The sequence below is a fragment of the Musca autumnalis genome, unplaced genomic scaffold, assembly GCF_047663935.1.
Source record: "Musca autumnalis isolate F117 unplaced genomic scaffold, ASM4766393v1 scaffold_5, whole genome shotgun sequence".
Taxonomy (NCBI): Eukaryota; Metazoa; Arthropoda; class Insecta; order Diptera; family Muscidae; genus Musca; species Musca autumnalis.
The window spans coordinates 49,652,936-49,666,247 of NW_027412088.1; the positions used below are offsets into that span (position 1 = coordinate 49,652,936).

Genomic DNA, 13,312 nt, shown 5'->3' on the forward strand with positions numbered 1-13,312 from the left:
CACATTTTTGATCGTAATTAAGTGTATATCCCCCTTTACCTATTTGATTGATTTCAGAATCATCTGTATTTGCTGATATCGATGTAACTAAAACTGTATCGAGCATACAAAGCCTTTCGCATGATGAAATCTATGCAGCAGCAATGGAAGATGCCATCAAATTGGCGGACAAATTGCGTAAACTTCAAAAGGAACTGAATCCGGGTGGAAAAGATATATGGCCGTAAGTTGAATATTATTTTTAATAATTTGTAATATTATCTCAAATATTTCTATATTTTCAGTGGTTTGTTTAGTGGTCCTGAACTATGGGGTGCCATGCCCGGTGGCAATCCATTCACTGTACACTTCTCAATGCTGGTCGATGCCATTCGAAATCAGGGTACCGATGAACAATTTGAAAAATTCGGTAAACGTGCCGAGAACTTGGAGATATGTGCTGCATTTGCCCAAACGGAATTGGGTCATGGAACATTTTTGAGGGGTTTACAGACCCGGGCCGATTTTGATAGTAAAACTGATGAATTTGTACTGAACACACCGACTATAACGGCATATAAATTTTGGCCAGGTGGATGTGAGTATTTTGAGAATATGAAACTAATTTGAATCGGGGTGCACTCATTTATATGAGAGAAGCCTTTTTGTGCCTTCGGGATGTTCGTGGGGCTATATTTCATGACGTGCTATAGTGGTAATATTTTAAAAATAGGTTTTCAAGATCTGAATACTTTCTAAATAAGTAGTCACGACTTTTAGTAACTGCTTATTTAACTACTTATTTATGTGACCAAAAAATAATTACCTATTTTGCTCAACATGCCCTTGTTAAAATAATGGCTTAGTAGGAGATTTTGTAATTAGTATTGTTGCTGGGTATTCGTAGATTAGAACATCTACCGATTACTTTCTCCGTTCTAATCATTATCTTTTTTCAGTGGGTCACTCGGCAAACTATAGTCTGGTAATGGCCAATATGTACATCGACAATAAACCCAAAGGGGTGGCCTTTTTCATGGTACCCATACGTGATGAAGAGACACATATGCCGCTACCCGGCATCGATATTGGTGATGTTGGTAAGAAACTTGGATTTTATGGTGTCAACAATGGTTATTTGGGCATGAAAGATGTTCGGATTCCGCGAACGAATATGTTGATGCGCCACTCCCAAGTACTTCCCGATGGAACATATGTCCAAAGTCCAGCAGCTGCTTTGGGATACTTCTCAATGGTCTTTGGTCGCTGTTGGATATCGGCCAACAATACGACAATGTTGTCCATAGCTACCACCATTGCAACCAGATACTCGGCGGTGAGGCGTCAGGGATCCATTAATCCAAAGTAAGGAATTTTTGAAAAAAAAAAAGAAAACAAAATTTTAGTATACTGATATGAAATTTCTTTGCTTTATTAGAGACCCAGAGGTCAAAATAATGGACTACGTTACGCAACAAATGAAGCTATTCCCCGAAATTGCCACATGCATTGCTGACCGTTTGGCCGCCTTGAAATTACGCCAGCTGTATCATCAAACCGAAATGGACATCAAACAGGGAAAATATGATGGTTTGGCGGAAATTCATGCCTTATCTTGTGCCATGAAGGTGATGTGCACTTCCGATTCGGCAGTGGGCATTGAACGCTTACGCCTGGCCTGTGGTGGTCATGGCTATTTGGCTTCGTCTAATATGAGTAATTTGTATTCTACAGCTACAGCTGGTTGTACCTATGAGGGAGAGAATACTGTGCTGCTGCTACAAGTCGGTCGCTTTTTAATGAAATCTGCCCAACAAGCTATGGCCGGTGAGCCATTGGCACCCACCGCTTCATATTTGCCTAAAATGAAATTGGATAAATGGACTGGATCATGGGAGAATATTGTCGAGGCCTTGCAGTGTGCAACAGCAAAGTAAGGATGAGTATTTTTAATATGTTCAGCCATAAGGTGTATATACATACATGTTGTTACGATTTTAAGACTAGATTAGTTTCTTTAGGAGCCCTACGGTGGTTTTGTGTTGTATAGAAGACCCTTACAGTGATCTTCTATTCTATAGAAGGTCCTTACAGTGGTCATCTATTCTATAGAAGACACATACGGTGGTCTTCTATTTCATAGAAGACCCCTACGGTGGTCTCCTATACCATAGAAGACTCCTACGGTGTACTTCTATCATATAGAAGATCCCTACCGTGGACTTCTATTCTATAGAAGACCCCTGCCGTAGTCTTCTATTCTGTAGACGACCCCTACCGTGGCCTTCTATTCTATAGAAGACCCCTACCGTGGACTTCTATTCTATAGAAGACCCCTACCGTGGTCGTCTATTCCATAGGAGACCCCTACCGTGGACTTCTATCATATAGAAGATCCCTACCGTGGGTCTAGAAGACCCCTACCGTGGGTCTAGAAGACCCCTACCGTGGTTTTCTATTCCATAGAAGACCCCTGCCGTAGTCTTCTATTCTGTAGAAGATCACTACCGTGGCCTTCTGTTCCATAGAAGACTCCTACGGTGGTCGTCTATTCCATAGGAGACCAATACCGTGGACTTCTATTCTATAGAAGACCCCTACCGTGGGTCTAGAAGACCCCTACCGTGGTTTTCTATTCCATAGAAGACCCCTGCCGTAGTCTTTTATTCTGTAGAAGACCCCTACCGTGGCCTTCTATTCCATAGAAGACTCCTACGGTGGTCGTCTATTCCATAGGAGACCCCTACCGTGGACTTCTATTCTATAGAAGACCCCTACCGTGGGTCTAGAAGACCCCTACCGTGGTTTTCTATTCCATAGAAGTCCCCTGCCGTAGTCTTCTATTCTGTAGAAGATCCCTACCGTGGCCTTCTGTTCCATAGAAGACTCCTACGGTGGTCGTCTATTCCATAGGAGACCCCTACCGTGGACTTCTATTCTATAGAAGACCCCTACCGTGGGTCTAAAAGACCCCTACCGTGGTTTTCTATTCCATAGAAGACCCTTACCGTGGTCTATTCTATAGAAGACCCATAACGTGGCATTCTGTTCTATAGAAGGCTCCTGCCGTGGGTCTAAAAGACCCCTACCGTGGTTTTCTATTCCATAGAAGACCCTTACCGTGGTCTATTCTATAGAAGACCCATAACGTGGCATTCTGTTCTATAGAAGACCCATCCGTGGTCTTTTATTCCATAGAAGACTCCTACGGTGGTCTTCTATTCCATAGAAGACTCCTACCATGTACTTCCATTCCATAGAAGACCCCTACGGTGGTCTTCTGATTTATAGAAGCCCCCTACCATGGACTTCTATTCTATACAAGACCCCTGCCGTAGTCTTCTATTCTGTAGAAGACCCCTACCGTGGCCTTCTATTCCATAGAAGACTCCTACGGTGGTCGTCTATTTCATAGAAGACCCCTACGGAGGTCTCCTATACCATAGAAGACTCCTACGGTGTACTTCTATCATAAAGAAGATCCCTACCGGGACTTCTATTCTATAGAAGACCCCTGCCGTAGTCTTCTATTCTGTAGAAGACCCCTACCGTGGCCTTCTATTCCATAGAAGACTCCTACGGTGGTCGTCTATTCCAAGGAGACCCCTACCGTGGACTTCTATTCTATAGAAGACCCCTACTGTGGGTCTAGAAGACCCCTACCGTGGTTTTCTATTCCATAGAAGACCCTTACCGTGGTCTATTCTATAGAAGACCCATAACGTGGCATTCTGTTCTATAGAAGACGTCTACCGTGGTCTTCTATTCCATAGAAGACTCCTACCATGTACTTCCATTCCATAGAAGACCCCTAAGGTGGTCTTCTGATCTATAGAAGCCCCCTACCATGGACTTCTATTCTATAGAAGACCCCTACCGTGGGTCTAGAATACCCCTACCGTGATCTTCTATTCTATAGAAGAAGACACCTACGGTGGTCTTCTATTCTATAAAAGACTCCTACGGTGGTCTTCTATTCCATAGAAGACTCCTACGGTGGTCTTTTATTCCATAGACGACTCCAACGATGGTCTTCTATTCCATAGAAGACTCCTACGGTGGTCTTCTATTCCATAGAAGACTCCAACGGTGGTCTTCTATTCCATAGAAGACTCCAACGGTGGTCTTCTATTCCATAGAAGACTCGAACGGTGGTCTTCTATTCCATAGAAGACTCCTACGGTGGTCTTCTATTCCATAGAAGACTCCTACCATGTACTTCTATTCCATAGAAGACCCCTACCGTGGTCTTCTATTCTATAGAAGAAGACACCTACGGTGGTCTTCTATTCCATAGAAGACTCCTACGGTGTTCTTCTATTCTATAGAAAACCCTCACCGTGGTCTTCTATTCTATAGAAAACCCCTACCGTGGTCTTCTATTCCATAGAAGACCCCTACAGTGGTTTTCTATTCTATAGAAGACCCTTACCCCTATAGTCCAATCCCACGGCAGCGGGTTCTTTTGTACCGCATTGACCCGGAACCAAACAACGTCAACGTTCCGGCCAGCGGCTGCCACCTCAGTGTACATATGTTTGAATTTGTTTCGTTTTTCTGTGTTGGGAGCAGTATATCCTGGAATGACTGCTCCGAATTCTTTTGGTCCGTGCCGGGATGGAGGAAAACCCAGGACCAACATATTTGTGCTTGGTTTGCCACATCCGCATCTTTACCCACATCCAATCTTCGGTGAGATGCAATAGATGTCAGGAGTGGGTGCATCTAAGGGGTTGCTCTGGACTTGTTCACGTGAGGGGCTACGACAGGGAATATGTTGCTGCATGCTGCGTGATTGAAGTCCCCAGTGAGTCGTCATCGGATTACGAAACGCCCTCGTCGTCTGATTATGATACTCCTCCGCAGTCCCCTCGACAACAACCGCACACGCAGCCTTTAACACCAGCCGTTGTTGCCCCAATCCCGGAAAATGCATCATTTTTGCAATTTAATTGCATTGGACTCCGAGGTAAGATCGAGAAAATAGTAGATTTCATGAGTCGGAGGAATATCAAGGTCACTGCGGTGCAAGAAACCAAGCGCAAGCACAACCGTAGCTTACAACGTAGTGATGGTTACAACGTTCTTAGGAAGAATCGCACCAGAAGTGGAGTTGGGGGATTAGCTTTTCTGTTGCACCAGTCTGTCCAATACAGACCTATCTCGCTTGAGCCTGTCTCTAATGACCCGTACATGGAATGTATGGGGGTAGCAGTCAGGTGTGGAACTGCCGAGATAGAGTTGCTGAAGGTATACATCCCGCCGAGAAATTGCTGTATCTCAGATTACCAGCCCAACATTAGCCCGCTTTTGGAAGGTCATAATCGTCTGTCCTGGGGGACTTTAATGCGCATCATGAGATGTGGCATTCGGCCCTCGGAAACTTCCAGAGAGGTACAGCGCTGGCTGAGCAGATTGATAGCTCTACGTTTTGCACGGTCAATGAGGACGCCCCTACCAGAATTAGAGGAAAGTGTCACAGTTCGCCAGACATAACCATCGTGTCACCTGGTCTCACAAATGACGTTACCTGGCAACCCGTCATTTCCCTTGGATCAGACCATCTCCCCATAATTGTCTCCATTAGCAGACCACCCGATTTCATCACCTCTGAAAGCCGCACATTCGTCAATCATAAGAAAGATAATTTGTCGAGTTTCAGAAAATTCACTAATCACCGCTTCAGAGAACTGCCCAATCATTCTGATGTTCGGGTAGCGGAAAGGACGTTCCGAAACATCATCATTGCTGCAGGCGCTCGCCATATCCCCGCTGATCGAATACCCGAAGTAAGACCAAACTTCCCAGCAGAGGCGACGGTATTAGCAAATGAGGGTGATGAGCTTCGGCGAGCCAACCCCAATGACCCCAGAGTCAGGGAGCTGACACTGGAGGTTAACAGGCTGGTCGGCGAGCATAAGCGGAACAAGTGGTTAAATCATCTGAAGAGTTGCAACATTGGAGCCGGTATATGTGAATTGTGGGCAACGGTTAAGTCACTCTCGAACCCTGGAAGAAGGGAAGATAGGCCTCAGTCACTTTTGGCGACGTTACGTCGACTGACCCGAAGAGGTGCTCAAGTTATTTCAATCGACAGTTTGTCGAGCACCCCGAGAGTGACAGGGCGAAGAGAAGAGTATTACATCGAATTAGATATCTTCCTGCCGATGATGAACCACCACAGTTTACAATGGATAATGGATCAGGAACGCTAAATCATCCAAAGCGTTGGGCCCTGATGGAATCTCCATGGTAATGCTGAAACAGCTAAATGAGCCGAGAGTGGAGTATCTCACTAGAGTTCTCAACTTGTCGCTAGCCACCCTCATTGTTCCGGAAGTCAGGCAAGGATGCCAGCAAAAGTGAATCGTACAGGTCGGTTTCGCTTTTGTCGCCCGTAGCAAATACCATTGAGGCCTTAGTCCTCCTCAGTATCAGAGATAGCTATCAAGTTGCTGATCATCAGCATGGATTCCGTAAGCAGCACAGCACGACAACAGCGCTGCACGCCAAAACCACATATATTTCTTAAGGACTCAACCGGAGAGCGCCGTGTGACAGAACCGTGATGGTGGCGTTTGACTTATCAAAAGCTGTTTGAGGACATTCAGCAGACAACCCACCGGCCAAGCATGAAACGTTGGATAGTCAATTATATGTGTGGACGCCAATCAACGTGGAATTCAGGAACAAGAAGTCCAAACCCCGTAGAGTGAAACAGGGAGTTCCCCAAGGTGGGGTGATATCTCCGGAATTGTTTAACCTCTACCTCTCCTGTACTCCGCCCCTCCAGACGGCATCGAGATCGTAACGTTTGCCGATGATTGCACGATCCTGGCGTCAGATACCTTCCCTGTTGACATCTGTGAGAGACTGAACACCTATTTAACCGATCTTACCACCTTTTTGCACGCAAGGAATATGTAGATTTCCGCTACAAAATCTACAGCCACTCTGTTCACCACATGGGCAGCGCAGTTTGGACGAGAGTTGAATGTCATGGTCGACGGTAGCGGAATTTCGACCAGAAACTGTCCCAAAATTTTAGGGGTCACATTCGACACTACATTCAAGTCGTGAGCACATGCCACAGCTATCTGCGACAAACTGAAAAGCAGGAACAAGGTCCTCAAGTCCCTAGCCGGCAGAACTTGGGGTGCAGATAAAGAAACCTTGTTTACCACATATAACGCGATAGGTCGGTCTGTGGTAAGTTCTGCGGCTCCAGTTTGGTCCCCGAGATTATGTGATACGAATTGGAAAAAGATTCAAACCTGTCAGAATGCCGCCCTGAGAACAGCAACAGGGTGAAGACGTGAGGAGCTTCAGTGGGCCATCTACATGAGGAGGCAAAGATTCTTCCAGTAAAGCAACACAATGAGATGCTTTTGTTGCAGTACTTGCTTGGGTGTTACCGTGAGAGCCATCCCAATCACCATCTGCTCGCTAGGCCCGACACATATAAGCATATCAGGAAGGATATTCATGCTCTAGACAGGGAGGTCCAACAATATGGTTGAGAACCTTAGATCAACAGGCATATCAAGCAGGTTTAAATAGTATTCACACGGATGCAGTTGCTAAGGCCATAAGAAAATATAGTTTGAACAAAGTGCTCGGAGTACATCCCCCATCTATCGCAGCTGAGGAGCGTCAGCTGCCACGACAAACCAGAGTAGTTTTGGCTCGACTACGCTCGGGATATTGCAGTGGCCTAAATTCTTATTGGACGTAAATCGATCGCGCCGTGCAAGACATCTGCACAGTATGCGGCATGGGCCCGCACGACACAAAGCACCTTTTCGCACCTTTTCTATTCTATAGAAGACCCCTACGGTAGTCTTCTATTCTATAGAAGAACTGGTCGATGGCATAGCGAAGACTTCCCTCCATTCGTGTTTGAAAAGTTGGATATTCAACTGTATGTGTCGGCGTCAGTCATTTGTGGTATTCAGAAGAAAGATGTCAAAGAATCGCAGAGTGAAACATTGAGTTCGCCAGGGCTGGGTGATATTTCCGGAACTCTTTAACTCCCTGAAATTCCACACGCTCCAGATGGAATACCTACAGCTTGATCCACTGCCACGCAGTTTACCACCTTGACGGCTGAAATGAGGCTCCCAGTGAACATTTTGGTCTAGATATGGATCCGAAATGTTCCAATATTTAGGGTCACTCGTTCATACACCACCCGCAAAATGTGAGATTAACTACATATTGGTGCTGTAGGTATTCTTTGTGGTCTCTACTATAACGCCTTAATTTTATTCTCCATACTTCTCTCGATAATGAAGCCAAAGTTCCGTTTTTATCTTCAGCAGAAGTCGTTGAGGCATTGGAAAGTGTATATGAGAATTATATAGAACCAATCTCAAAAATGTCAGCAATTGGTTTTCTAGGATAAAGACACTTTTTTAATTTAATGTTTTATCCCTCAATATCATTATAGCAAAACCCGTTTGGCATTAGAAGCCATATCGGCTCGCATGCAAGCTGGACAAACACAGGGTGAAGCTGCAAACAATAGTGGTATCCAGTTGACACAAGCTGCAGAGGTAAAAAGGCGACAAATATCCAAATTTTCTTTCAATATAATAAATAATAATAATACTAATAATTTAAATAACTCTTTAATTCTAGTTATATGGCCGAACATTTATTGCCTCCAACTTTTTGCAAGAAGTCACCGGCATTACTGCCAAAACTCGCCCTGCCGCCCTTAATAAAGTATTGGAAAACATTTTGGAATTGTATTTGGTTAAATCGGCTTTGGATAATATGAATAATATATTCCGAGTAAGTATATAAGATTTTTTTTTAAAGTTGTTTCTTATAATAAATTTTAATCTCTATTTTAGATTGTTGACATTTCCGATGAGGACTTAAATGATCTACAAGCCCGCTTGGAAGATTCCTTGAAGACTTTGCGCCCCAATGCTGTTGCCATTTGTGATGGTTTCGATTTTCCCGATCGTAATTTGTTATCCACTTTGGGTTGCTTCGATGGCAATGTTTATGAACGTATTTTTGAGGAAGCCAAAAATAGTTCTCTGAACAAAGAACCTGTACCGAAAGTATTCCATACACATTTGAAACCTTTTATGAAGTCCAATATTTAATTGAATGCATTTTTAAAGTTTCAGTTAGATTTGTGTTTGTTAAATTTTTTTATTGTTAAAAATTTGTTTTTATATTAAAAAAATAAAAATAATAATAAATAATTTTAGAAGCTCGGTTATAAATCAGTTATTTTGAAGAAGAAACCATTTTTTTCTTATTTGTCAGATGAACTCGTGCCTCCTCCTCTCGAATATTGGGGTTCCTAGCAGGGTCACCCCTTGAACCCAAAAAAAAAAAAATACTTCCCCAAACCTCAATGCCGCAAATTGAAATTTTAACACATGGTAGAAACACACTTTGGCGCCCAACGTCGAATATTCTCCGAAAAGCATTTCAAACTGGTTGCCTCCAGAATCTGTGAATAATACCTTTCAAAATGTCAATATGACATCCCTAATTGTTCCCGCAAACAGATCACGGCATTTTGGCGCCCAACGTTAGAAATAACGAAATTTGCAATAGTTTGACACCAGAACCCCTAAAAAATCCAACTCAAAGCCACAATAACACCTATTCAAGTGTTCCAGCAAAATATTTACAAATTTTGGCGCCCAACGTCATAAATTCATTCATTCAGTTTATGCAATGACAACATCTTTTTGTGTTGATGTACCGGTAAAAATCATGGTCTCCTCATGAAGATGGTCCACTCGTGTCACGAGGAGGCACCCTATTGCAGTTCTCAGGGCGGCATTCTGGTTAGGTTAGGTCTGGGGATGTGTAGCCAATATATTGACTACGCCACTCGGAGACATTTCGGTCCATTGTGATCATCCATAAATCAGAAAAAGAAGTTCAGAAGTACCTGGAAAATCAAAAGAAGAGAAAGAAAAGAAAATAAAGAAAAAAGAGGGTGGGGTTGGGAAAGTAATAATAAATGGATTATTAAAGATGTAGATGTAATAACGAAGGAGGATGGTTTTATTTGGTGATGGTTAGAAAACTGTCAGAGAAGTAGTTACGGTTATGGGTTGCGCCGTCCCAGCCAATTCAAATTTTTGATGATGTTATTGGTGATTGTTGGTTCCATGTTTGAGTAGAAGGTTAAGCTTGGAGTAAAGCATACTCCTGTTAATCTATATCGCTTTCGAGTTAACATCGGGCAGCGACATAAAATATGCACTCCTCATCTTCACAGAGCCTGCAATAATCCACGCCATCATCCTGCCATTTGCCGATAAAAGCTCGGATGTTGCAATGACCGGTAATGACCCCCGTCAATACCCTGATTTCTGATTTGTTCAAATTTAAGAGTGAAGCTGTTCTGTTTGTTGATAGTCGGCCAAGTGACCCTTGACACGTTGCACCTTGATTCATTATCCCATAGTTCCTTGGCTCGTTCTTCAAAGAACGTCTCCACTCTCCGAATAAGGTGACATATGGGTGGTTTGATAGAATCAGTGATTGCTGGACTTGTTGATTGGGATCCATGTCTTGCCAGTTCATCTGCCTTTTCGATTCCCATAACGTCACAGTGTCCCGTTATCCAGCAGAGTCGGACAGCGTTTGTGAGGTTAACCAAAGCAGTTCTACAGTCAAGAACGGCCTCAGACTTGATGTTGGAGGATTTGATGGCTTTAAGAGCCGGCTGACTATCAACGAAGATAGTCACCGGTTCAAAGATTTCTGCATACCGACCTTTTATCAACTCTGCAGCCATTTTGATCGTGAAGATTTCGGCTTGGAAAACACTACAGTCACTATTCAACCTGTATGAGTATTCGAGACAAAGCTTTTCGCAGTAGACGCCAGCTCCGGTACCTTCTTCCATCTTGGAACCATCTGTGTAGAAAGCCAGACCGTCCAGAGGAGGGTTACTCGGATCCAGCCATCTCTACTAGGGATAACGACCTCAATATCTTCAAATCTTTGGACTGGTGATAAATAGTCGCTGAATTTCCCCTGCTGATTTAAGCTAAGGTTTGGTCCTAGCTCCCGAAGAATGCATGCATGTCCATAGGTGCTGTCACGCCGACGATTCTATTCATGTAGCCTTAGGGCACTACGTGCTGCTTGACCTTTGATGCTGAGTCTCATGGGCAAGAGGTTCAACATCGCATTAACCCACTTCCCTTAGGTTTATTTGACGTTTCGGCTATAGAATTGACATTTGAAACCCAAACCCACTGGGTTAATCTGGTTAAGTGTAACCGGGGTATTAGTGCCAGGATCTAGCGGCAGATATTTGCATATGAAATAACTGCACTAAGTCAGCTATATAGACATTTAACTTATCACATATGCAATCGACGATATGACTCAACACCAATATCGTACAATCATCCGCATTCATTACGATCCCTATGCCGTCGGGAGTGTGTGAAATTTCAGAAAGGTAGAGATTAAACAGTTCCGTAGATATTAACACGCCTTGGGGAACTCTCTGTTTCACTGTACAGGTTTTGGACTTCTTCATTCTGAATTCCACAAACGACTGGCGTCCGCATTATTTAAGCATTACCATTGAGATTCCATGTGGATTCGACGCTTTGGATGATTTCCCATTTCGGATGACGGATGATGCAACATCGCCCATTGTAAATTGTGGTAGGAGGGCTCTTATACAGCGTATCACACTCTTCTGCGCCCTGTCATTCTCGGCGTGCTCTATAAACTGTCGGTTAAAATAAGACGCACACCTCTTCGGATCGGTTACTGTCGTGACGTTGAAAGTAATAGCCGTTGCACTGAATTTACCGAATACTCTACAAATGTTTCATCGCCTACTAGTCTGTTGACTTCAAGTGTCAGTTCTCTAACTGTTGGGTCTACAGGATTCGTACGACTAAGGACATAACGATCATTTGCTAGCCCCGTCGCCTCTGCTGCGAAATTTCGTCTGATTTAGGGTACTAGAAGAGCAGGTATATAGCGAGCGGCGTCGATGATTTCCGGGAAAATTCTCTCAGCTGTCCGAGGATCTGAGAGAATTCTCTGAACCCTTGTCAATTACATTTTCCACGGTTCAGAAAAGTACGACGGTAAGATGTTAAGCGCGGTGTTGTGTTAACGATGACGGCGATAAAGGAAATGACGGTATTCCAGGACACTTCATTTAGCAGACCGGGTGCAACAATGTTGTTGTTCTTGTAGCAGCAGGAAACCTATGTAGACGCATAGGTTTGATGCTGAGTTGGCAGCCGCTGGCCGAAACACTATGGTTTCCGGTCAATACGTGTACAATTATAAATTCTATGGGATGCTCGGTGCATCTAACAGACTGCCGCAGCTAGTCTGTATATGAATTAATAAGATGAAGCAGTCGGTCTGCTTTAGTTGAGTGGTTGTAAGGCACCCATCGAATTTATAATTATACATTTGGTGCTTCGAGCCGTCTGCTTCTTCTTATTAAAGTTATTCGATACATTTGGTCCATCGAGCCTTCCCCTTGGTGAATGAAAGGGAAACCTTCGGCGGAAAGATGACGAAATCGATGTAAACGACGAACGAATACGGCGAAAGACGAAAAAGAAAACGAAGTACGAGGAGAACGGGCGAAGAAGTAATAAATTCTAACGACGATAATCGAAGTGGCGGAGAAATCGAAGAAGAAGCGAAACTACGAAGGCGAAAAAACTATGAAGAAAAACGAAGAAGAACGGATGACGAGAAGAAAAACGAAGAAGCGAAACTTACCATAAACGAAGCGACGAAAAACGATACGAAGAAGAAGCGAAACTACTAGAAGGAGGCGTTATTACGAAGAAAGCAGCAGTTTGCTCAGTAATAAGAAGAGCATTACTCTACGAATTTAACCAGCGGCGGCGGGAAGATGCTTTCGCATTCTCTACAAAAAGAACTGTAAACGAAGAAAGAGAACGCAGGACAAGAACATAAAGTGAAGAACGAGTATGACGAGAGAGGAAAAGACAAACGAATACGACGAAAAACGAAGAAGAACATATCCCCAGAAGAAAAGCAAAGAAGCGAAAGTATACGAAAAACTAAAGCGAGAAAGGAGCTATGGCACAAGCATTAGAATTGAGGTGCATGAAGGGTGAATTTAATCTTCAGTTGGCAAAGATAAGGAAGACAGTAGCGGAAGGAAAATACGTGGAAAATTAATACATTTTAAGATAATTATTCGACAAGTTGGATAACCAGATGTGGAGACTCGAGGACATCTGTACCAAGATTGCATTTAAAGGAGGAGCGGATTATTTTTTGAAGGAAGAGTGGGAGCGGGCGGACATGAATATCATCCTAGAGCAGC

At 43.6% G+C, this 13,312-nt stretch overlaps 1 protein-coding gene across 1 annotated transcript in view; it reads left to right on the forward strand.

The window, feature by feature from the left end:
- The window catches only part of LOC141406313 (acyl-coenzyme A oxidase 1-like), an 18,640-nt gene extending 9,398 nt beyond the window's left edge, over nucleotides 1-9,242 (forward strand). Inside the window, exons 3-9 of the mRNA XM_073991569.1 lie at nucleotides 58-223; nucleotides 285-577; nucleotides 939-1,344; nucleotides 1,418-1,912; nucleotides 8,429-8,534; nucleotides 8,620-8,775; nucleotides 8,838-9,242. Coding sequence (XP_073847670.1) covers nucleotides 58-223; nucleotides 285-577; nucleotides 939-1,344; nucleotides 1,418-1,912; nucleotides 8,429-8,534; nucleotides 8,620-8,775; nucleotides 8,838-9,098 — 1,883 coding nt within the window. The 3' untranslated portion in view covers nucleotides 9,099-9,242. The remainder of the gene's footprint in view (nucleotides 1-57; nucleotides 224-284; nucleotides 578-938; nucleotides 1,345-1,417; nucleotides 1,913-8,428; nucleotides 8,535-8,619; nucleotides 8,776-8,837) is intronic.
- Nucleotides 9,243-13,312: the final 4,070 nt, after the last annotated feature.